Genomic DNA, 25806 nt, shown 5'->3' on the forward strand with positions numbered 1-25806 from the left:
TAATTAGCCTGGCCCCATATTAACTTACTGCTGCTTTAAAGAAAAAGAAGCAATTTTATTACTGGGTTTTAAAACCAGCAAGTGTAATCTGGCTTTGAAATACGTTTATGGTGCATTTTTTTTTAGAACAGGATGTGTTAAAAATAAGCAACCATGGCAGATAGATGCAGTGACTGTATGTGCCAAAGATACAGTTAAATTATGTATCTGTACTAGTTACATGCATCAGTGCACACAAAAAATTCCACAATCTTTGGCCTGTCACTTGTAGAAGCTCACATACCGCTAATATTCAATGTTTATCAACAGCTGGTTTGTTTTCCTAGCAAGAGCAGCAAAAGGCTGCTGCCTGGCTATTATTATTAATATATGATATCTGACGATGATTCTGTACATCTTACTTTTCACAGCATATACAATTTCTGGCACGTAAAACTTAATCTTCATGTATGAGCAGGTAGAAAACATCTTGGAGAGGCACACTATTAGATTATTGCCTTGCAGACATTTTAATGTGGCCTTCCTTCCACAGCTTATTCTATAAAAGATGATCTTTGAAGGTCCCAACCCAAACCACTCTGTGAAACCATTCTGTTATATATAATTCTCAGAACAGCTTGTAGAAAGCACAGGAAGATTGCATCTCACGGATGGACTGAATGCCTTCTCCATTCCAGATCTCTGTCAATGTATTCTACCCTTAACAGCACCTTCTTCCTTTTCATATGGTTTCCAAATCTCAGGGGCCTCTGATCTAGCTGTGTTAGATTTCATGAGCACCTTGGGGAAGATCTCATTCTGTGGAGGAAACTAAAGGCATCTAAACTGTATGTTCATCCTTTTTGTCCTCTTTCAGACTCTCCTCTCTTCTACTGCTCTTTAGTGGTTGTGGAAGTCTGTGACAATATGGTACATTCTTCAAATTCAAGATAAGACCTTGTGGCCGTATGATTACAATGTTGCCTGTTCAACTACGGACTGAATGAAGTAGTTTTTAGGTAGGTCAGCAAATTGTTGCAATGGTCGAACTGTGGCAGAAAAATTTCAGAGCAACAGAGGTAAGCACAAGGATGCTACTCAAGGCTTTGGAAGCTCCTGAGCCACAAAGAGCAAGAAGTAAAGGAAGCATTTAGCCAGATTTCTCAATCCCCACTATGTGATGTTCTTCCCACTACTGAGCACAGCAAGAGATGTGATAGTGGTCCAGCATGGTGTGGCCACTTCCATGTTCTTGTATAGGCAGAAGACAAAGCTCAAGGCTTTGCTTTTGTGGGCTGAGCTGAAAGGCCAGTTTCCATGGGCTTGGCAGTGTATTGGGGGATTGTCTTTGCTTAAGGAGTCTATAGTGGTTCTTGATGGGGTGTTGGAAGTAGGGTGCAAGATGTTTGTCTGACTAGCCTGGCAGAGTGAGGAGAAGGCAAGATGACAGAATGTGCACTGCAGCCATAAGGATGCTGCAGTGTTAAAGAGGAATCTTTAACAATTAAAGTGAGAGTCAGATGTGTGAGGAAAGCTTTGTGCCAGGCAGGTGAACATGTCATCTATAATGGAACAAAGGCTGAGTGAGTCGTCATGAGTAAGATGTGAAACATTAAAAAAAACCCAAAAGAAACAAACAAACAAACAAAACCAAAAAAACAATCCATGGCAAAACCTGAGCTGCAGAAAGATCATAAAAACTGGATTTCCAAACATTTCTGTATACATAGTTCATTTTTTTTCCTCATCAAGAGGCATCAACTGTATTCCAAAACAGAAAGACAAAGAAACTCCCAGTAGAACTGGGTGTTTTTTCCAGAGCCTTATAAGGAATATTTTGCTTCTTGCTTACTAGTTCCACTCTGGACCAGATATATAGTTGCAGTCCCTAAGGTAGCCCCCAGGGCTATTAACTGGGGCAGATAGAACCATTGTCCTGTGCTGCGCAGGAACAAAAAGCACAGAAACCCTGTGACTCTTTCTTCTCCCTGGGAGAGCAGCTCTTGCTACCTTTCTACAACCAGAATTGTAATGATCTACTGGTCCACTAGGTACTCCTTGTAAAATATTTGGGAAACAGTCGTACATGTCACAGGAAACATATCAAAAGATGGAATTTATTCTCTTCCTCAAGTTGGGCAGTTTGAGAAATAACACAAAAATAAATGAGTCAGGGAAAGTTAATCACTCCATCACCTCCAGAGAAAACTGAGATGGACGTGTAGCCCTTCAGGTCTATTCATGTAGGTTCTTCTATTCTGCTCACCAGACCAGTGCCTGACACCAGTGTAGTAAGCAGTGTGACTAATACTGAGCATATGTTGTTTGCTCTCTCAGCCTCTCCAGAGGAAGCAGCATATATGCCAGTGTGTCTTGTTTGATAGGATTTTCTGCTGTCTTTTTAAATAGAAGTGCTGCTCTGCATTGACGCTACAGAAAGCAGCTCCAAAAGGTTCAGACCCTTTCTTGAGGGGAACCTGGTGAGATGTGGAACAGTGCTTAATTCTTGCATGTGTTTGTTCCCCAGCTTCTGAAGAATTACGAAGTTTTGCCTGACTTACACACAGGCATTACTTTGACTATATTGCTATTATATGTACAATGCTATCACAACAGGGATTCTCAGGCCAGCACCTTCTGGCAATCACTATCTTTGCCTTAAGACAGCAAAAAACAGCCTCTTGACTAAATTAGCAAGGTAGCCCTCAGAAATATTGCTAGAGAGTCGATCAAACATTTGGATGCACTTTCTGTGAGTTAGCTAGCAAGGCCCAGCCCCTTCTGCTGACGTCTTTCCTCTCTATCACACATCAGACTTTTCCCAGTGGAGCTGGAGAACAGGCTTCAATGAAAACTGCCTGTTTACAGCTATATGGAGATTGCAGGCACCACAACCACTATTTCCTCTACCTGACCTGGAGCAGAAACCCCATCAGCAGGATAGAAAGGTAGCCTTGTTGCCTAGCAAAGGTGGATGATTTATCCCTGTCTCTAGATTGGTCCCTTTTTCTTCGCTGCACAAGAGAATTGTTTTCAGACTTCCAAGGAGAATGAAACCAGGCTAGAAATCAGCGTGGATGTGCAAGAGCTGCTCTCCCAGGGAGAAGAAAGAGTCACAGGGTTTCTGTGCTTTTTGTTCCTGCGCAGTGCAGGACAATGGTTCTATCTGCCCCAGTTATAGCCCTGGGGGCTACCTTAGGGACTGCAACTAGCATCCTTGCCCTCTGCGGTCTCACCTGCTTCTGCAAATGCAAGCAACCTGGGAAAGGACTCTCAGAAAAGGACCAAGAGGAGGACACAGAAAATACTAAGCCCAGTGTGCTCCAGCCAGTCCAGCAAGTAAGACACAGTCTCTTAATTTACTCTGTGATTTTTCTTTAAATGAAGAGGGTGGGAATGCAACTTGTCTGCTAGGCTAATCAGCATGTGATTTATGCTGCCTATTTATCTGCTTACAGTGTTCAGGATGTAACGACATGTTAATGGGAGGAGAATTGCAGAAAAAAGAGAGACAGGAGCTTGCTGACCCACAGAATTACTGGAGCAGGAGACAGCTGCCACATTGCCAAAGATAAAGCTGCTAGTTACAAAAATAAGGGAGGAGGACTGGAAATGCTGCTTAGCTGTCAAGCTAGATCACAAGGGAAATAATTTCCTGAGGAGAGAAGACTGTACTTTACCAGGTGGCATGCAGCATTATAAAGAGGAGATGACTCCTGCTGGGATCTCCTATAACAGCTATTTCTCTAACTCTATTCAGACATCTTATGGTTCCTACAGGATAGTTCCCTGTCAACAGCTGGTTTCTTGTGAAAACCATCCCTCCTCCTCCCCACCCCTCTGAGGAGATTAATTATCTGTGAAGTTAAAATGAGTCATTGAAATGATAATAAAATGCAAGTGAGAATCTAGAGTGTGATGACCAGACAGTCTCATCACACTGTGAATTGCTTTTTCACTTACTATGAAGCAATGTGGAGCATGGATAATGTCAGGCATACCTGTGAGGTCTTTCTTTCTTGCTAGAATCAAAAAAACCCCTGATTTACTCCTGAGCTCATTGCAAGAGAGAACAAGGAGAACTATTGGACCCTTCTGATATACTTATTAATGGGAAGCCCTCCTTTAAAGGGAAATGTTTGACTTATTTCTTTGGTTGACTACAGTCTTTAGCATGAGCTATAGCACTGTGGAGTCTCTGAAAGTATCACCTGTTGGTTGTTGCTCTTGATGTTTGTATGTGCCTACGTCCTTTTTGCTTTCATCTAGCCATTCAACCAAATGTTATGCCATAGCAGCCTGTTCCAAAGGCCAGTGATCCATTGTGTAAGTCTTTGTTTGCCTTTTAATTATCTGAGCTGCCTATTATTTTTGTATTATAAAGAGTGTAGCAGGAGTCCTAATTGAACTTCTCTGTAATGTTTACAGTTATACATTCAGTCTCTCTCTGGCTACCACTCTTAGGGTCTTAGTAGAAAAGAGCCCTTGCACCCTCATGCTCCTCTTGCAGTTTGTTCTCGGGAAAGATGACCCAATCTACTAATTGTATTGTAAGATCTGGTGCAGATACACAGAATGACATTACCAGAGCTTCTGGTTGCTGGAGGATGGCTCCACTGACCATGGATGAACATCTACACCGAGCTTAGGACTTCTCAAGAGATTGCTGCTAATTCTGAGTGTTCATCCATGAGCATGGTGAATCCCTCCTAGTATCTGTTTCTATTTTCCTAGGATGATTTTCATCTGCTGTCCCATTTGATAGCTTTGTCATGTCCTTTCCAGGCTTCTTTTTTGTATTTTCTAACCCATAGAGAGGATTTGCCAACTCCTGTATATAAGGATGTGCAATAATGCTGAGTTTTTCCAGGTTTACTGTTAAAATGAATGAGAAGTGTGTAACTTTGACAGTCATGTCACTTTGCATAGCATTTTTTTCTAGCTGTTGTCCGGAACAACCCTACCCACAGATAACTTCACCATCAGTCCATTTCTACAAGACGTTTTTGTTGTTGTAATCTTAAAGCTCACAAACCTCCCAAATATTTACCTGAACTCCATCCTTGGACTGGACTTTTTTTTTTTATACAGCCTTTAGTGAAATTTTGGAAAAGTGTTCATCCGTCCTGGAGCTTTTCCTCCAGGGTGTCACCCTACTTGCCTCACTGAAATAAGCACTAAGTCACTCTGAAGTCCAATTAAGCTTCCAGCACCCAGCAGCCATTAGGTTATGGTCCTCACGATATTTCTACATTCATCAACCTTTGCCGTGACTTAATCTAGTATTTGACCAACAGGGGATCCAATTATTCAACCTGCCCTCAGTGTATCATTATTACCTGAGTGATTGTATTATTTTAGCATCGTAGACTTTCTCATTAGAAGTACTATTTCTAATGTTACTGGGTTTGGGTTTTTTTTTTAAGAAATAAGGCCAAATTACAGCAGCTGAATGAACATTCTGTCACAGAAAGTGCAAAATGTTCTTAGTTTGCATATTCCGTATGTTTAACAATTCTTTCCAATTAAAATAGTTTTCTTGCCAGGAACATGTTTTCTCCTATGCCGTCATTGATTCAGAATCAGTCTATATACCTTGAAGGAATTAATCTCAAACTGAGTTCTGAGCTTGTGAAGTTTTATCATCTCTGTCTATGTTTATAAATTGACCTGTTGGGACTTTTTTCCGATTACATTAGTACACTGTATGTCCTAGCCAGTGCTTGGCATACTTAATTATTGAAGCCTGTCAGGGCCACTGATTCTGATAAACAGAGATGACAAACGAAAGATGAAGCAAGACTGCATTTTATTGACTTGGCATGTCTCCCATGACAGTGATGCTTTTATGTGCGATAGACAGAGGCTCCCCATGGACATGCCATGCATATGTGAGGAGGAAGCGTTCAAACACAAAGATACATCTGCAGAACAATTAAAGCCCACTGTATATCTGCAAAGTCTCGGCAAAGCATGCAGAATGAACATTCCTAAATGCATTCAGCAGTGGCAACAATCTGGTGCATTGTTTGAGTGACACTGGGCAGGGACCCAGAAGGATCTGTTGCAGCCTCCTCGCTACTTTCGGTTTCTTTGCTTTCACATGTTTTATGCAGAACTATCTGAAGTCTTCTGCTCATCTCTTTAAGATACTGCTGCTGGTTTGCAAAGGGAACTTCCGTAGGGCACCGCTATGAACTAGATTAGCAGACAGCACTGGAGAACAGAGCTGGCAGCAAAAATAATAAACAGAGGCAGATGCAGTTGGAAGAGGGGGTGAGCTAGTCCCACTGTGCTCGCATATGTCTCTCATCTCTAATTCTGTAGAGCAGACAGACAAGAGGAATATTTAGACCCAGTGAAGCTCTATTTGCTGTGTGCTGATGGATTTCCTGACCAAATGTCTGGCTTTTAGCAAGTACAAGAAAAGATTGTGCTAACAGCAACTCACCTTTGTATGGTGTTTTTCTTCTCAAAGGATCCCAAAGTGCTTCATGTGCTAGCAGCACACAGCAATGCAGGCACACTGCCCTGGTATCACAGTCAGTGACTGGTAGGACAACAGCCTTATACAGGAGAGAAGGAACAGCAGAGACTGACCAGCATGGTAGGCACTGTATGCGTGTCGGGAGCAACAAAAAGGAACAAAAGCAACCTGTTTTTTCAAGCCGTTGTGTAGTGATTCCTAACATTCTTCACTTTGTTGGTCTGCTTTAATTTTAGAAGAATGGAAAACTGCATTTAAGGTTTATATGAGTAACTTCAAATTTCCCATGTATTTTAGGACTGATGAGGCTCATATCTCTAAAAGCGGGATCTCACTTACAGACCCACACCATATGTCTTACATAATATCTGAACTCGGCTAAATTCTAGGTGGGAATCTGCACACAGTGATGTCTTTCTTTCTCAACCCACTTCTCTTTCAAAGCCCCTAAATTTAGACAAGACAAAATGCTGTGTTACATAGTAGTCTTCGTAAACACTGATGCACTGGCTGCCTTGGGAAGACGGAGTCGCTGACCTATTTAGTTCTTTACCACTGCCAAGTGCATGTAACCATAGTGCTATGATCTCTGTAAGTAGAGGATGACTAAAAAGCTAAAAGTCCAAGACAGCTCTCTTTCTTCAGCTCTATTTTTTGAGGAATAGGTATTCTCCCTCAGGACACGTGAACTGGGACCACAAAGTCCCAACACAGACAAGTGCTTCATGGCATCATCTACATTCATTATTAACAGGAAACAATGAGACTAATGAAAAAATTTAATTACAATTATGAACATTTTCTGGCTCTACCTTTGATCTGAACTTAACACAGAATAGGTTGGCAGGCAGCAGGGTTGGAGAGAATCCCACTGCACAATAATCAACCAAAACGGCAGTTTTACTTCTGCTTTTTGTCTTGCGTGTTCTGGAAACATTAATTAAATCTGTTGCAAGGGTTGGGGTCATTTACTAGTCAGCTTTTGTTCTTTCCCATTGATGAATCCAAATATAAATGAATCAAGAATTATTTCAGTTGTAAGCAGACAGGATTCTTTCTTGGGACATAAGGAAAAGAGGAGTGTTGTATTCCACTAAAATATTTTTCATTGTTTTGGGAGAACAGTAATGCATTTGTGACAAACTTTGCTTGGGCTGCCTGAGCATTACATAGTCTTTCAGGTTCTTCTGCTCATTCCATGTTAATGATTCAGCAGGGGATCAAAATGTTAATATCAAACTCGGACATAAATTTTAAGATCAAACTTAGTATAATAAAAGGGAAATGTGTATTTGAGGGTCAGGTGGAGCCAAGAGGTAGTCCAAGAGGCTGAGATGACCACTGAATCAACTACTTCTGGTTTGCCATTGCAGGGCTCATTTGTTCAACCAGTTCTCCTTTGTCTTGTTACACCATGGTCATACTAGCCTAGAGTGGCTGTATGAGCCACACCTTTGCTTTTCCAGTGCTTACTACATACTCACATAAAATGTTATTAAATCTGTGGGTAGCTATACTCTCTTGATCTTGGATTTGACTTCAAACATCAGGGTAAAAAATACCATACCTCAATCACAGCAAAATGAACTTCATGGTTGGTTTCTATGCTAAGAGAAAACAGACTTAGAAAAGAAGGATTAACTGATACAGGAACAGAGGAATAATCGAACAACAAGGACATATCTTTTTTTCATGGCAACCAAACATCTGTAGAGGCATAAATCTGAAAAGACATACACCAGGTAGAAAGGTGTCAGCTTTGATAAGAAAATCTCTGAACATGCAGGCAATGGTTTCTAAAACCCAAGAAACAATGATGGTAAGAATGATCAGAGGCACTGTATTTTCTCCCTTTGTCTCAGCTCATTTAACATTAAGAGAATCAGAAGAATTAGTCTAATTAGTGCAAAGTAACAAGTTTTTAATTTTCAGTTCAACGTTAAGAAAACTGCAGAGCCAGTCCAGCCTCGAGCACTCCTGAAGTTTCCGAACATTTATGGCCCCAAACCAGTAGTAACTTCACCTGAAATTGTTAACTACACACAGTACTCCCTGAAGACAACAGAAGAACCAGATGCTGGAAAACATACTGGTTTGGATGAGAGCAGGATGAAGATACAAGTCAATGAAGAGCTGTTTGTTCTCCCTCAAAACGGTAGGAGCATTTGGTCTTCAAACCAACAACTGCTTTTCTAGGTGTAGATCAGTAATCCTTCTGAGCATAATGTGGTTGTAGTTAGAGAAATAAATGTGAAAATAAATACATGGGGTTCTTTTCACTGTCTTATCATTGGCATCATAAGTGAGTAGAAAAGTAGCAGTGGTAGTCATGGAGTTCATAATGACATTCGGATAACAAAGCTGTAGTTGTGTCTGGTTGATTTTTTTTTTTTTTTTACCTAAACATCTTTTATTTTGAAGAATCCATCTCACTGGAAGCAGACATTTTGTAGAAAAACATGTATTTAGTGTAGCTTTACTGAAAGCAGTTGACAGACCACGGCTGAAATATCTGGCCAGAACTAGGCAGGGTATCTCCTCCAGGACAAATGCCACCTCTCCAGTAACTGTCCTTGTCAGGGACTTCGGCAGCAGGGGTTCAATCTTGTGCTTAATTTTCTCTACTGCTTTTTTTCCAACAGTTCGGTGAGATGGTCTTGGCTTGTTGTAATGTGCAGTGAAACCAAAGGCTGACACCTCAGACATTTTTGCCAAATGCAGTTCTTGTTTTCCAGCCAGCCCAAAGGGTAACATGCCAAAGCCTGGAACATAAGATTCCTGGAGCCCGGGAGAAAATGCAATGATAATTATATACATCTGGCAGCATGTCTGAGTTGCTTCCATACTGATTTTTACCTTCACAGCTGCCTTTTAACTCTTCTGGCTACCACATTAATAAAACCTTCCTGAAGGTTTGCCAGAGACATAATGCCATCTGTTATAATTTTTTTTCAGAAAACTCTTTCTAGTTTTTTTAAATTACTAGAGATTATATTTTTTTCCTTTTGGGAGGACAATTGCTACATTCGCCCTTCCACCCTGAGACTTTTGAGTATGGAAAAGAAAGTACCATGGGAAGCAGCTGCGTTGGAGGAAGAGACTGTCTGCGCCACATCCTCACATGTCAGGGAGAAGATTATAGGGTGGAGAGGCTGAAGGATGGTGGCTGCATGTAGGCTAAAGCTTTATATAAGTGTGTTGATCTAAGAGCCTCTCTGTACTGCTAGTCGCACAAGCGAGTTTGCTTCCTGCTGTGACTGATTTCAGAGCTCAAGTGTTACCGAAAATAAAGCAAGAATTGTTGCATTCGCCTTTTGGTGTCATGTTGAACTGGTCTGGACTGTGGCTGGTCCCACTACTGTTTTCTGTGTGAGTCAGAACTGACCTTGCAGATAACAGCTTCTGATGAGAAAAAGCTGTGGCTTCTCTTTTAGTCTTGCAGCTTGCTTTATTTCAGTATGAAATACGTGCTAAGCTTCAAAATCACATGTGGAGAAACTGCCTCACAGCTTCCTATGTTCATTATCTTCAACCTGGTCAAACACTATGAAAATAGACATCTTCTGCATGACAAAGACTGTATTGTTAAAATTTAAAAGAGATCTGAACCAATGCAGAGTTGCATGGCAGCTCAAAAGCAGATTCAAGTTCTCATTCCAGGGAACATAAGATTTAATTCACCAACGCGAGTTAAAAATTATATGAAACAATATTACAAGTAATGAGTGTAGTTTAGACACCTTGGCCTAGGCATAAGGTGAAAGAGCAAGTGCGTGAACCATCTTAGAGCACAAGGTGGTAGAGAGCAGAAGGCTTGTCCAAATGCTGTAGCAAGAGCTGGAAGTGAGAAGACAGAGCAAAAAGGATATATGTTGAGGGTGGAGGAAGGAACACAAATTATATTCCTGCATACAAGGTGCAGGAATAGTAAGACATTTAGAAAAGTCAAGTCAAGGCAGGGTGGATTTGTTTTCCTTGGAAGGTGAAGACCTGCTTGCTAAAGGGGTTATTTCAGTTCCAGGTGTGGTAAAGGACGTGTGTGTCACGGAGCACTTGAACCCCGAGAGGGCAGCGAGCTGTAACCAGGCCCCTGAGCTGCGCTACTCCCTTGCATATGATCAACAAAAAGCTGAGCTGCGTGTGACCCTTCTGGAAGGTAAGGGGCAGAGGTCTTCCACTGGTGGTTCTCCATCTGGAGGGTACAAGGCATCTGTTGATTTCACAGAGAGGTCCCCTCCTGCCTTTAAAATCAACATGCGACCCCAGGACCACTGGATGTTTCATTGGTTCTGGGCTTGCAGAATAGAAATATCTGGAAATGTCGTGGTTTGAAGTGACTATGCAAGGCATGGCTTGGGAACAATTGTTTGCACAGCTCAAAAGCCAAAGCCAGGGACCAGGATGGGCTCCTCCAGTCCCAAACATGGTGCAAAGCAACCTCTTTCTTTTTTATTTTTTTCCTTTGGGGGCAGGGCTATCTCCCTTCTCTCTATAACTTTCATTCTTCAACATGACCCACTCCCTACTGTCTCCGCCACAAGTCAAGGGCTGAGCTGGAGATAGCAGACTTACCTTGTCGGCCACTGAGGAAGGTCCCTGTGGCTGCGCCTGGCCAGGCAGCCAGGCTCTGTGTCACTCTCTGAAGTGGGAACTGACAACTGTAACAGCTTCTCTGCTCAGGGCTGGAGCACCATCAGTTCCTCTGGGAAAGTAAAATAAGCTGACTGAATAATTCATGCACAGTGCAGATCTCTGTGGAAGCCTAATCAAATCACACCCTCTGAAGCGAGAATTGAAGGGGTGCTAAATGGCAGCTGCTGCTGTGGGCCGCCTGCCAGCAGCAAGCCACAGCTCCCCTCTGGGGTGGACACCCGTGCCTGTGGGATGCCACCCTGGCTCTCCTGCACGCGTGCTCCTCCATGGGTGCCCCACTGACACCCGGGCAGGATCCAGCTCTGCTCCGCAGCTCTGCTCCCCCAAGAAACCAGGAGACTCCTGTGAACCATAGGACCTGGAAGCTCAGGAGCAGCTGTCCTCGGAGTGGCTGCAGAGAGGACTTCAATTTTGCCCATAAAGACATTCTATTTCATGACCCCTCAGAGGAAGACATGCTCCTCTTGCTGTGGAGATGGCAGCACAACTCTGATGATGCAACTGGAGTATGAAATGTGATTCACGCTCCAGACTTTTCAACATAAAAGGGATATAAAATCAGGGGTGAATGTCTCTTGACACAGATCTTTTGGGCTGTGGGATGGCTTCAGGAGGAATCTTTTACCAGAGGCTGGACAAGCAGCATGTAAAACCTGCATCCCATCCTGGCTTGCAGGGGTGGATGTGTGCCAGTAGGGAGGTCTTGCCCGTCTCTCACGTCTGTGACTGACCATCCTGTTTTTAAAGCTCTTGTAAGAAGCTTTCTTTGTATGCCAAGGTAAAAGTAAATGAGAGCTGTCCATCCCTGTGCCATGCGGTGTCTCATCTCATTGCTGCTTTCAACAGAGCATGTTTCCTTAAACTCAGCTGCTGGGCTCCCAAACACTAACAGATCCTTCTGCCGTGGCAGAAAGACAAGGACAATGTGCAGCATGAGGAAAATACCAGAGCACGGGCTCACGGGTTAATCTGCCCTGTGCAAGCAGGAACAGGGGTCAATGTCTATGCAGCTGTTTTATTTTATGGCTCTCATGCAATAAGCAATTAAGACACAGATATTTCAGGGCTGTGTTTTATGAAAGGTCCTTACAGTCAATCTTTCTTTTCCAGCTATGCATGGCAGAATGAGTGGGGACCAAGATGCTGGCTGCCATTGCTACATACTGGGCACACTGGTGAGCAAGTCCGGTGTTGCTGAGGCCCAGACAGAGCTGAAGAAGAAAATGCTTCACACCCTCTGGGAGGAGGTCCTGAGATTCCCATTAACAGAGGAGGACATGCCAGAGGGGACACTGACTCTCACACTGAGAAACTGCGACAAGTTCTCCAGACACAGCATTGTGGGCGAACTCAAACTGGGCCTTGCTAACATGGAGGAGTCCTTTGGGGTGGCCCAGTGGCAAAGGCTAAAGACCCCAGAGAAGGTATGGACTGAGTTTGTATCTGTAGTACAGAAACTCTAATGATTAATTGTTCAGACAAGAGAAGCCCTCTTCCAAGACAGCTGCCTGTCAGTGGGTGGCTTTATTTGTTTGGAGCCAGGTTTAGAGGGGTGATGTGTGACTGCAGAGGTCACTCAGCACTGCTCTTTGTTGGTCTGTAGCTAACCATTTCAGAAAGCAATCAAAGGCCCATCAACCCAGCCCTTCCATCTACAGCTCCTGACAGTTAAGACGTGTCAAAACTCCCTCTCCTCCTTACTCAATTACATGACAATCTGACGCTGATATTTGTAATTCAAAGCCTATGTCTAGAAGAAGTTACGTGAGGTTCTGTGAATTAGCGATGCAGGATAGTAGTGGCAAGAGCTGAAAATCCAGGGAGTGCCTACAGAGCAGGACAGAGGGACTCTGGCTGTGGGTAGGGCATACAGTGGCACCTCGGGGAGCTCTAAGCTAGGAGTGAAATACATTGTTGGGAATGAAATGTTTGACTGAAGACCACTTATCCTTACTGGGATCGATTCAGCAGTACTATTCATTCTTGGAGAAGTCAAAATATGATTCATTGCATTGTGTCGGTTTACTTAAACATCAAAACGTCCCTTTGCTTCCTTATCCACCCCTTCCTGGCTGCACAGGCAGGGAAAATAGAAAGAAAGATCCCAATGGTATTTGATGCAGGTACAGGAGATGCTTTGTGTGCACTAAATTGTTGCACGTTTCTTCAGGAGTGTTTTCCCCGCCATGAACTAGATTATTCTTATAGCAGCAGCAATACACTTAACAACATGGCAGTAGGGCACTGCTGTTGTTGCTACTACATCACTACAAACAGGTACCTATTGTACTCTGGTATGGTACACGGTGAGCAATGCAAAACAACAACAGCGTTGTCACTAAGCGTGCTGAAATAAATGATTGCGTGTCACTGTCAGGGGTGAGGGCTCTCCACTGAGTTGGCCAGACACAGAGTACAGAGTTAGCATTTCTAATTTCCAATAATGCTAATTTATCTGATTGCCACTTGAATGCTGATTAGGCTGGCCACTCTGAAAAACCTCTGGCAGAGAGAAAGGCAGCAGAAATAAATGGGTGATCTGAATAGTTTAATAAACTTCAAGCACAAAGCTAAATATTTGCCTAATTGCTGTAAATTGAACTGAATTCCCAGTCCACTGCTGCAAAAAGATATGTCCAAAAGTAATTATTCCAAGATAATGATTTAAATTCCTAAACTGAGATAGATGGAGGCCCTGCATCCCCCTAATCTACTGTAGTATCTGCTTTGCAAGCGATACCCAAGGAACAGCCTGTTCACAGCAATAGTCAGTTATCACTCAAGTACACCTGATGGAGTCCTGACACACTGGGTACTCTGCCTTTGTCCAGTTTCACAACTGTGCATATAAACAGGGCAGCATTCATTTCTTCTGCATGCTGACAGCACAAGGTTAACACTAACAGTACTGCTGAACAGTGCCCCAGTTTGAGCTGAGGATGTGCAGTGAAAGCTGAATTTGCGTCATCTGGGACCTGAGAGAGCCAACCGTTACACAGATAGCTTATATCCTGAATCATTCATAGAGCAGCAGAGCAGGAGAGAATGAGGAAGAGATGATCAAAAAAGAAAAAAAAAAAAAAGAGGAGCTATTTTTGACAGCATCCATCCAGGAACAAAGTCACTGGGCTTTGTTTAAAGTCTGACATTTCCTTGAAAAGCCACAAGCGGCAGAAATGTCATTCCTGCCTTCCCAGTAAATCTCCCACACACAAGGGAAGGAGCTCAGAGAGCAGCTTACAGCTAACCAGATAATGTAATTAGTATTCAGGAATTCATGAAGTCCTGTGAGCAATGCAAAGCATAGATATTGCAGACTGATATCCTTATCTTGTCTTCTTTTCCTCCCACTGCTTTGCTAATGACAGTGATGATAGTTGCTCCTTGCACAGCACCTTCCTTTTGTGACTTCACAGTGCCCTGCACACGTAATTCATTGATGACCCCCTGATGCTTTTTATCCTTATCGCACAGAAAGGAAGACTAAAGCTCTAGTCGTTATGTGAATTTGCAAGGTTGCAGCACAAAGTGCAGGTTAGGGATTTAATAGGAAAAATAAAACAAACAAACAAAAAAAACAACAAAGACCCAAACAAAACCCAGAAGGAGGGGGAAGGAAACGTACCTCTGGCTTGGTCTCTTCATGCAAAACCCCAGCAGACACCAACCATTGTAGGTTTTGGGTTCATGTGAATACTGGCTGGTCAAAAACTTGATCAGAATATTAGAGGCTAGAAGGCCATAAACACAAGATGTGACATGTGTGCACAATGTGTGCGTGTGTGTAGTCCCCTTTACAGAGCCTTGCCACCCCAATCTCCACTTTATCTATTAGTGCCTGGAGCTACAGGAACCAAATTCTAGCCAAGAGGTATAGACTGAGACCTGGTGAACTGTAGAATGGATAAATAAATAAAAGCAGCTTATGACTTGCCTGAACTGTGCTTTAGTATTGAGGCAGTATTTGTACTTGTCCCTCCATGTACAAACACTTATTCTTTTGTAGTGGACATACAGCCATTTGGATTTGCCTCTGTTTTTATGTGTGGGGATTTTTAACATCCACTTAGATTTAGGATAGGATTTATGTAAGACAAACGCATACAAGCCCTTTGTTGCTACCTGAGTGCATGAAGAAAAGATTTACTTGGGTTGCTTTGGGATTGAATTTCAGGCTTCCTTGCTAATGGCCTCCCACCTGATTTGTGCACGACAAATAAGTCATTCAAACCAGACAGCGATGACAGCCATGTTTTCTGGAGACTCAATCAGCTCATGCAAGGCACACGGGGGCCTGTCCTTGCCTGTTGCAAGTAACCGGGTGAAAACTTAATTTGAAATATTTATGGCTCGCTTAGAAGCGAGAGTGCAGGGCACAGAAATGGCCTGGAGAAGGGCTGTCTGTCCTAAAGCGTGTAGATCATGCTAAGGAGTCCAAAGGGAGTCTATTGAATTGACATTGGCTTTCGGGGACTCTTCTGGGTCATTAACCTCGCACTAAACCAGATTTCTGTCACAAGCTCCTACTCGCTGAGAGACTAGCTGCTCCCCTTTTGGCCCTCGCCGCAGGCTGGCAGCTCTGCACACACCGGTGGGGACTTTCTCTCCTTTGCGCCTGCTCTCAGGAGGAAATGGCCACTGCTCTCCCAGGGGAGAGCGAAGGGCCCTGTGCTCCTGTCCCTCTGCTTCCCAGGTGCTTGTTCAGGGCAAGAAGGAAGGAAGGGGAGAAAGGTCAGGAGGATAAGAGGTCCATCACTAATGGGAAGAATGGAATAAGGAAAAGAAGGGAAGGGAAGGGGAGGGAAGGGAAGGGAAGGGAAGGGAAGGGAAGGGAAGGGGAGGAAAGGGGAGGGGAGGGGAGGGGAGGGGAGGGGAGGGGAAGGGAGGGGAGGAGAGAGAAGAGAAGAGAAGAGAAGAGAAGAGAAGAGAAGAGAAGAGAAGAGAAGAGAAGAGAAGAGAAGAGAAGAGAAGAGAAGAGAAGAGAAGAGAAGAGAAGAGAAGAGAAGAGAAGAGAAGAGAGAAGAGGAAAGAAAAGAGAAAAGAAGAGAAAAGAAAAGAAAAGAAAAGAAGAGAAAAGAAAAGAAAAGAAGAAAAGAAAAGAAAAGAAAAGAAAAGAAAAGAAAAGAAAAGAAAAGAAAAGAAAAGAAAAGAAAAAGAAAAGAAGAAAAAGGAAAGTGTTGCCCGCCGAAGCGAGGGCCTGATGGTTCAGAGTGTTTGCCCCTGAGGAAACCCGCAGTGGTGGCAGGGAATGCTGCTCACAGGTCTGAGGGAAGACAGGCTAGAAAGAAAGAGAAAATGCCAGGCGTGGGGCCATGACTACCTCCCCAGGGAACCTCTTGAGCACTGGAACAGGCTCCCCAGAAAGTTGTCACGGCCCCAAGCCTGACAGTGTTCGAGACTGGACAACGCCCTCAGACACGTGGTGTGGACTGTGGGGTTGTCATATGCAGAGACAGGGGTTGGACTCGATGATCCTTGTGAGTCCCTTCCAACTCGGGACATTCTATAAAGTGCTGTGCCAAGCTCATGGAGGATTTCAGGCTGACTGGGTTTTCCCGTACCAGCTAAGGGTGTCTGTCAGAGAAGGTTCAACTCCAGTTCCAGGATCTGTCTGTGTGGCACAGCCCCGGGAATCACCCACTCTTTCCCAGGGAGCCCTACACTCCTGCCAGGCAGTGTGGACTGGGATCCACTTCTGGTCAGAGCCTCCTCACAGAAAGAGAAGCTGAAATGAAGAGTGAGTTATGAAAAGCAAGAATGGAAGTAGGGGATATAAAAAATAACCTCTCAGAAAAGGGGTATCTGACTGCTTGTGTGTAGTTCAGCCTCAAATCCTCTTCTTCTGACTAAATATTACACTAAAAGGAGATGTTGGGAAGCAGTTACTCTCCAGTGAGAAAAGCAAGCAGTAACTGGCATGATCAAGGACTCGTGAGTGGAGGAGTCCTCTCAGATATCTTTGCCAGGTTCATTCTCATCCAGTGTAACTGGAAAGATCTCCTGTACAATGACAGGGACACAGCCTGGTTGGTTCACAACTGTCCACTCATCACCTTGTACTATTTAGTTTTCCTAATGTTACAGCCAAGATTGTATAAAAAATTAACCCTTCCTGTGTCTCCATTTCCAGGAGCCATCTACAGGCCATGGAGAGGTTCTGCTCTCTATCAGCTACCTGCCAGCAGCTAACCGCCTGCTGGTGGTGATTATTAAGGCTAAAAATCTCCATTCCAAGCAGCTGAAAGATCTACTTGGCAATGGTGAGTAGAATAGCAAGAAAACAGAGACTCTTGTTTCTGCTATTATGGAAATCTAGAAATAAAGTGGGAAGGGTGGTCTTTGGCAGAAAAAAAATATAGATGTTTGGTTTAGAAAGCCAAAGAGATCTGAATAATTTCTAAAAAGTTAAAACCAACCCCCTCAAGATCAATGTTTCTTATGTTCTCTCAGTCTGATGGCACCAGTTAAAATTCTCTTGCATGTATTTTGTTGCATACTCATTAATATGGTGTCTCTCTCAACTTCCTATACAGATGTTTCTGTCAAGGTGACATTGAGGCATCAGTCCTTGAAGCTGAAGAAGAAGCAGACCAAACGTGCAAAACACAAGATCAACCCTGTGTGGAATGAGATGATCATGTTCGAGGTGCCTCACGAGCTCCTGCGTGCTTCCAGTGTAGAGCTGGAAATGCTGAGCCAGGATGGTGCTGGGCAGAGCCACGTGCTTGGCAAGTGCAGCCTGGGCTTGCACGTCACGGGCACAGAGAGGAACCACTGGGAAGAAATGCTGAGGAACCCCAGGAGACAGATAGCCATGTGGCACCAGCTCCACATGTAGGCTCATCATGATTACTGCCAACCAGATTTCCACCAGGTCTCTGAGCCTGAAGGAATAAGCTGCATTTCACCTTCCACCTTCCCCTCTACAAAGTTGCTTGGCACGGCATTCGTCTTACACTACCTTCTCTGATTTTCCTGCTTCATCCTAGCCAGGGAAACTGTCTGGAAAACGTATTTAAAGGACAATCACCCACCTCAAGTGGTTCTCACAAACAAGGGATTTGGTTGCCTGGATGATTTGAATTGGTTTTATTAGCCTGCCCAGTGTCATTTCTGCGAGGTCTCTGTTTCTGTGGAGAAGCAGAGGGGAGCAAAAGTATCATGGAAATGTAAGCCACTCCTTGACATCTGGCACCGTCATCCAAGTCCCTTGATGAGTGCTGGCTCCATAATCACAAATACGTGGCAGATGTTTTACCAGTCACTGTTTTTCATAATACTTTACAAGGCTGTGAGAAATGAAGATCACAAAACTGTCACTGCAAACCCAAAGCATCAGTATGAGAGAGTGAAGCCAGCATGCAGTAGATGGATACCTAGAGAAAGATAACAGAACTAAGGGAGAGAACAGAGGAAGAAGAGAGAGCGAGACAGTCAACACTATCATCCTGTGTAGCCTTTGAAGCAAACACTGCCAAACAAGAAATCAAATACCTTCCTTCACTTTTATTTCCTGGAATGTTTCATACCTTGTATTTAGGATTCATGAAAACTGCTGAAAATATGTTTCAGGATCCTTTAGCAGAATACCTGTATCTTTCTGTGGTGTCACCCAGTAAGACCCTAAACATGGATAAAAGCTATTGTTGATGTTATTTCCAAAAACCTGGACCAAATCTTTCTGCTTACTCCCATCTTTTCTGCTTGGGTTTTTCTGAGCTAGAAAATTTCAAATACTCCAGTTATATTCCAGGCAACATCTAAGACTAGACGAAAGAAGTGGGATCATTTCATACCTTAGCAGTTGATTGATGGTTTTGGTTTGACAGTTAACTATTGCACTCAAATCCTCATACCAGCATTAGTCAAAGATTACCCTTTAGAACTGCCACGCATTTCATCACTTCCAGACAGAAGGAATTCAGTGACCAGACACACTCTCCAGGGCTTGTTTTTTGTGTGCGCTTTCAAGACTCGACATGGCTTAAATGTTACTGTTTACTGCCCTTTTTTTTTGTCTAGATGGATTGAAAGTCTGGCATTGGCAGTGTCGATGTTACGACCCCATACACACACTGCCTGTCCTACCACTTTATTTCAAGTAGTAGACACAGTGTTAAAGGACTTGCATGGGGATAAGGCATCAAAAAATCTACAACCAGAACCATATATTTTGTAACACTGAAAAACTCAGAGTTCATTTCTGCAGGGCCAGCTTGATACTTGTTTAAATCAAAACATGAAGCTAGGCTTTATCTAGCATCCACCCTATTTTGATGACTTAGTCAAACAGACTGTCAAATGAAGGCTGCCATCCTGGCGGCACAGGAAAACCACCAGGAACAGTATCTGAAAACTGGCTGATGTGCCAGAGAGCTCTGAACAGGGAAATGAAGTTCAGCTGGAAGCCCATCACTAGTGGTGACTGGGGCTGTAGTGGGACTGATGTTGATTAACATCTTCATAAGTGACCTGGACAATGGGGCAGAGATGCCCTCAACAAGTTTGCCAATGACACAAAACTAGGAGTAGTGGTTGATACACCATGCGGTTGTGCAGCCATTCAGATGGATGTGGAGAGGCCAGAGAAATGGGCTGACCTGAACCTTCTGAAGTTCAACAACTATAAGTGCAAAGTCCTGCACCTGGGGAGGAACGAGCTCATGCACCATTGCAGGGCTGAGGGCTGCCCATCTGTCAAGTGACTTTCCAGAAAAGGACTGGAGTGCCCTGGTGGACACCAAGTTGAACATGAGTCAGAAATGTGCTCTTGCAGCAATGAATGCCAACGGCGTCTTGGACTGCCTTAGGAAAAGCATTGCCAGCAGGTCAAGGGGGAGTGATCCTTCCTCTTTACTCAGCACCAGTGAGGGCACATCTGGCATGCTGTGTCTAGTTCTGGGCTCCGTAGTTCAAGAAAGATACAGACTTACTGGAGGGAGTGCAGCAAATGGCCATAAAGATGGTTAAGGGACTGGAACGTCTTCTGTAGGAGGAGAGACTGAGAGAGCTGGGACCATTCAGCCTGGTCGAGAGAAGGGTCAGGGTGGAACTTATCAGTATGTATAAACACCTGATCTGGGAGAAAAGCAGATGGAGCCAGACTCTTCTCAGTGGTGTCCAGTGACAGGACAAGAGGCAAGGGCACAAAGAGCAATACAGGAAATTCCATATGAGCACATGAAAAAAAAAAAAAACAACAAAGGAAAAAGAAGCTTTTTTACTGTGAGGATGGTAAAAAACTGGAACCAGTTGCCAAGAGAGGTTGTCGAGAGTCCTCCTCATTGGAGCCACTCAAAATCTGATGGGATACAATGCTGAACAACCTGCTGTAGTTTACCCCACTTTGAGCAGGGGTGGATTTGGACAAGATGAACTCCAGAGGTCCTTTCCATCCTCAGCGATGCTGTGATTCTGTGAAGAGACCAACAAGGTTGATGCACACTGAAAACTCTGTTATCTTGACATTGCTATTACTTTTATAGGTGGTGTAGCCAGGAATTACAGGATCACTTTGAAGGGAGTGATAAAACCAGCTTTGACCAAACAAGCAGACAAACAGAAAAGCAAAGTATGCCAATGAATCTTTTAACCAATGTTTTAATCTCTGATATTGCTTGAACTGGCTAGAGGGGATTTAAAAAAAAAGAAATTTGACTTCCTGTTTTGCTCTATGGGTTTTTGTTTACTAACAAAAAGCTGTAGGATACTGTGAATTAAATTGACACAGGGTTTTAGTTGATAGTGAATTCTTAATAGCTGCTGTGTTCATGATCTGCCTGTAGATATTCCTATAGATTTGGAATCATTATTTCCATTTAAGTGCAAAATTCATTGTGATATTTGCCTAATACATACAGGTTCCTGGCAGTGCTATGATTCTTTATTTTTTTTTAGAATAGCTATAAGAAGGATAACTTCATGGTATGATGCTACTTGGCTGGCACCAGAAAGCCTGAAGGGCCAAATATTTGCCTTGCTGCCAAGAGATTTCTCTAGTTCTGCCTCCTGCTTATTTTAATGAGCCTTTTATAACATCTTGGTGACTGACTGTAAACAGCATTATCTGCCTCTGCCCCTGGTGGTTTTGGCACACCCTGTAATTAGACACCAATCCTATAGCATCTAAAGGAATAGCCTCTCACAATCTGATTTTGCTGTGACAAAATAAGGTCCTCTTTTACAGCAGAAAAATACCTGTATACACACTACTTAACCACAAATCTGCCTTACGTGCGAAGTGGTGCCATTAGTGTTCAAGGAGGGGGTTGTTCCCCCCTTAGCTGCAATGGGATTTAAATGGGGAAGAGAGGAAGAAGGAAAATGCATGCATCTTTCCCGGCTGGATCATTTTTGGTGTCTGGCATTTCAGCCTGGAAAGAATGTCTCTCGCATTCAGCGCAGCCCGAACAAAGGCTGCCAGGTGGTTATTTAACGAGGCAGCCATTTGCTGAGCAGGGGCTGAAAGCAGGCGCAGTTAAGGGTGCTGGCTGTCCTGAACAGGAGGAATGCTGCGTACGTGTGGTACCGGAGGGGCTGGGACGCTCAGACCGGGCCCTTTTGAACTCTCTGAATAGGAGCTGTTTGTCATCGCATTCCAGCTCTGCCCTTATCCCTCTGAACCTCCTGTATCGCCTGTTTAGCAATGCCTGTGTGCCCCTCAGCCCCAGCACCCCAAGGGCTGGAGGTGCTACACTGGCCCAAGCAGACAAGCTGCAGGGGTTGTTGTGGTAGATGACAACGTCATGAATACAAACACAGAGTATCTGGAAATGCTCAGTGCCATCAAGTCAAGCAGCTTCAGCAACACAAGCTGTTAAAGTATCACTTAAGTACAATAAGGCCAGAGAACCCAGCCAGGCAGCCCCGCGGTTTTCAGCTCCTGAAGCTGTAAATACAAGAGCAGTTGCGAGGAACACTAACACATCTTAAATTAAAGGGTGCTGCTTATGAACTGCATCATAAAAAGCGAAAAAAGCCCAGTTATGGCGATTAATGTTCTTTAGCTATGTGTGTGACCACGAATAGCCATTAGAGTCCCCAGTGACTATTCAGTGATTGCACTGATTATTATGTCTGCTATAACCCATTAATGTGAAGCTGGAAGCCAAGAGACTGTAGGGAGGCCAGAGGAAAAAAAACCAAAACCACACGACAAACAAACAAACAAACAAACAAACAAACAAAACAGGGGGTGGTAGCAGTCTACCCGGTCAGAATGAACAACCCTTTTCACAAAAGGCCAGAGAGCTGCGAGTTTAAGGACAGGGATTCACTGTTTCTCATCCAGTGACAAAAGCCAAACAACATGACTACTGTAGATCAGAATGAGAAATGCAGCTCCCATATTGCATCCAGCATTGCCTGGGAGAGGTGCTTTCCTGCTGTGGCCTCTGTTCAGAAGAGGGGACTGAGAGGCCAGAGGAAATAATTTATGAATTCATTAAGGAGTTACCTGCTTAAAATATAGATCATAGCCATATGTTGCTTTGCCTCGACTTGCCCTCAGAGCTAGATCTTCCCAAATAAATGATCTAGTTTGATTTTCGACAATTTGTGCTGCAGTAGAAGAGATTAAAAAGCACAGATCATCAATAGCCACTAAAGCAGCTCTGGGATGTTTTAGACTCATTACTACTCTTAGTCCCCTTCCCCATTTATAACACAGAAGTGGTTGCAGCGGGTCTCCTGTAAGGGTAACATTTCTTCAGTGCACAGTTTTCCCCTCACTTCTTGTCCCAAATATCCTTCATTGAATGGTGATAGGAACCATGTTTGCTTTGCAAAGGGGTAATACATCAGAAAAGAATGGAAAATTCCCTTCAACAGGTCTGGGAAAATTTTCAGGCTCAACTATTCTCCCATGCATTATTGTGCTTTCAACACCTTGAACAGAAGTACTTCACATTTTGCTAGCATCTGTCATCAGTATTATCTGGCAGTAGTGTCCAAAGACACCTATTTTTTTTTTTTCCAGAATGGAGGACATCATAATTTGGGCTCTACAAATACAGCCCAAGGTTTGCCAAAATTTTCCTGATGTCTAACATAAGCTGAGCGTGATGACACTTAGTGAGACACAGGAGATAACGTGGCTTGGCCCACACTTCCTGCACTCTTTTGAAGGTCTGATTGAATTGAAGGGCAGAGCTTTGGCAGTGTTACTTATATGTTTCAGAATTTAACTAAGTATCAGAATATATTTGGTTCATTTGCTGAAAGAATAGCATGATGAGTAAATACTAATAGTTGACACTTTATATTGTTTCTTCTGTTGGTAATAATCAAATTGCACAAGAATAGTAGCAAAGTGAAATAGTGCTTTGTGACCTTCCAGCATGAGAAGGCTTTTCTGCTTACTTGGTCCTTCAGTGTCCCGGTGTGTTTATTGTACAGAGCAAGATATTGTTTGTCAAGACTCTATATTGTTTGCACAGTCCAAAGCACAAAGACAGAGCATGAGGCTCGGCCATTGTGTCAAATGTTACAGCACAATATGTAAATCACCGCAAGTAAATAATTCTGAACTGTATCAACAGCGTGTCTGCATTGCTTACGCTAGGGTAAGTCCCCTCTGCTTGCAGCTTCTGTCAGGGGTACAAAGTGCTGGGGTGAGTCAACAGAACATCCTCTGAAAGGTGTTGTCAAGGAATGGGAGTACGATGAGAAGGGGAGCAGTCAGCAATGGAGTCCTATCGTGGCCAAGCACAGGATCTCTACTGGCTTTTTTCAGCAAGGTGGCAGCTCAACAAAGCTGTAAAGGCTTTCTTCCAGCTGCCAGGAGGTTAGGAAATAGGATCTGGGAATCAGGTTCCTCCCGGATACTGGCTCCATCTCTGAAACAAAACTAAGAAGTGAATTTGGATTCAGACTTTCTGCTGATCTTAGTACTTTCAAGGTGATGCTGATCATATTCTGTAAACTGTGCATCTGTAAGAAGGAATACCTACTTAGCTGACCTAATACTGTCACTGGATTTAGCTGGTTCCTAACAAAACATAGAGATCAAAAACTGCACATGAAAGTAAGAGAAACCAGATTTTGGGGGGCAGGAGCGAGAAATATTTACCACATTGACAGTTTGGGGGCACTTGCTTACCCATCACAGGGATAAACAACAAAGTGAGTCTGCCGGGGCCACAGCCTGCTGCTGGCTTTGCAAAGAGAGTTGCCGCCAGCCTGTCAGCTGCACAGCAAGGCTGATGTTACTGAAGCATTCACCATAGAGGTGGGGGATAAGAAGATGTACTTTTGCTGCACAGGGAGTCGAACGCGGATGGTGCATTTGCCAGGGACAATCCTTCCCAGAGTCACTCAGTAATTCCCAGCCCAGGGTATTGAAAAGCAGCAATAGCTGCCACAGAACCATTCTTCTCTTAACCCTGCTATCCATTGTCACTTTGGATTTATTAGAAGCTTTTTTCCCCCGAGGTATTTAAAAATTAAAATGGAACTGGCCCATAATCCTCTATCTGCTAGGAGAGAGTGGCACCTAATCCATCAGTTGTGTTGCGGTCATTATCAGTATTAGCCCTGGAGGTTTGCAGCCAGTTCTTCTGCTTCCCTGAACTCTTAGTGACTTCTGAATTTGAGATAAACCCAGCAAAGAAGGGGCTCCAAGATGCCCCTGAGAAGACAGCTCAGACCTGAAACCCACCTGCTACCCACTTTTCCAGGACAACTCTCCCAAGTTCCTGTGGTGGCCGGGAGTGCAGCTCTGCAAACCCTGTCCCCCCACCACTTGTGGCTCTCTGTCCTGTCCCCGTCCTGTCCCCTGTGCCACCTCCATACTGCTCTCCCACCCCTGCACGTCTCTGAGGGACCACCAGCCTCCCCAGAAATGGGGTGGCTGACAGCAGTGCAGACAGCACACTTGCTTTTCCCCTTGGATCAAAACAGCTTCAAATGGGGGACTTCAGAGAGCTGAAAAGTCTAGTTAGCACATATGCTGTTCTGCGGGAGCCTTTGATTATCCTTCAGATATTTTTAGAGTCCCTTGTAAATGAGCTGCAGCTCCATTCATGCGGCAACAGCTCTGCGAGAAGCAGCCTCTGGTCCCCTGTGCCCACCACCCTGTGCCACCGTGGAGCCGGACCCACGGCACCGCCCCGACGCCTGCCCCAGCCCTCCATTTTAAACACCCTGGGGGGACACCCGCTTAGACCCACTGATGTGTATGGCTACCCACATTTTCCTTCCCACCTCAGGAGAGGCAGACAGGGAAACAGCCCCCAGGAGGCACAGAGAACCCCCTCTGGTTATGCCTGCAAGACCTCAGCATCGCAAGCACCACAGTCCTCCCATTTCTAGGAAGGAACAACACATGAGGTTTTTTTTGCTAAATCGCATTTTAAGTGCCAGCTGCTGACAACAGCCGTCTCTGTGGAGTGTGTTCAGGACACCAGCAGAGCTGGGGAAGAGTACACCAGGCTTTAATGCTATGACAACCATCACAGAGGAATTTTTCAATTTCCTTTTCACTCATATTGACATGAAAGTCAGTGGTCCTAAAAATGAAAGGCACCTTTAGCCCTAGATCAGATAAATTCATGCAAGCTTCCCCTCCTGATACTGGCTCAGATCGTGCACTCTGCTTGAAGGGATCTTGCTTTTAAGTCCTTGGATTGAAGTCATCAGCAAGGAGGCTGATCACTGCCAACAGCAGTGGTCAAGTGTCCACAGCACAA

General features: G+C 44.0%; 1 protein-coding gene across 2 annotated transcripts; it reads left to right on the plus strand.

Moving 5' to 3' along the window:
- The first annotated feature begins 3135 nt into the window (after positions 1-3135).
- On the plus strand, positions 3136-17957 carry SYT13 (synaptotagmin 13). 2 transcript variants are annotated; one of them, XM_065636695.1, is made up of 6 exons: positions 3136-3318; positions 8399-8621; positions 10482-10622; positions 12230-12543; positions 17250-17379; positions 17653-17957. In XM_065636695.1, exons 1-6 carry the CDS (start codon positions 3136-3138, stop codon positions 17955-17957), a joined length of 1296 nt encoding a protein of 431 aa, XP_065492767.1. The 2 variants fall into 2 exon arrangements, with proteins under 2 accessions (XP_065492767.1, XP_065492768.1); XM_065636696.1 differs by having other exon boundaries at positions 10488-10622.
- The last annotated feature ends 7849 nt before the right edge of the window (positions 17958-25806 follow it).

The sequence above is a fragment of the Caloenas nicobarica genome, chromosome 5 (genome assembly GCF_036013445.1).
Source record: "Caloenas nicobarica isolate bCalNic1 chromosome 5, bCalNic1.hap1, whole genome shotgun sequence".
Taxonomy (NCBI): Eukaryota; Metazoa; Chordata; class Aves; order Columbiformes; family Columbidae; genus Caloenas; species Caloenas nicobarica.

Bases quoted from the DNA above. Each gene is read 5' to 3' on its own strand.
- SYT13 (XM_065636695.1), top strand. From the start codon at position 3,136: ATGGTTCTATCTGCCCCAGTTATAGCCCTGGGGGCTACCTTAGGGACT. The intron at 3,319-8,398 runs GTAAGACACAGT...TTTAATTTTCAG, and splicing joins TGCTCCAGCCAGTCCAGCAA to TTCAACGTTAAGAAAACTGC. The intron at 12,544-17,249 runs GTATGGACTGAG...CTCCATTTCCAG, and splicing joins GGCTAAAGACCCCAGAGAAG to GAGCCATCTACAGGCCATGG.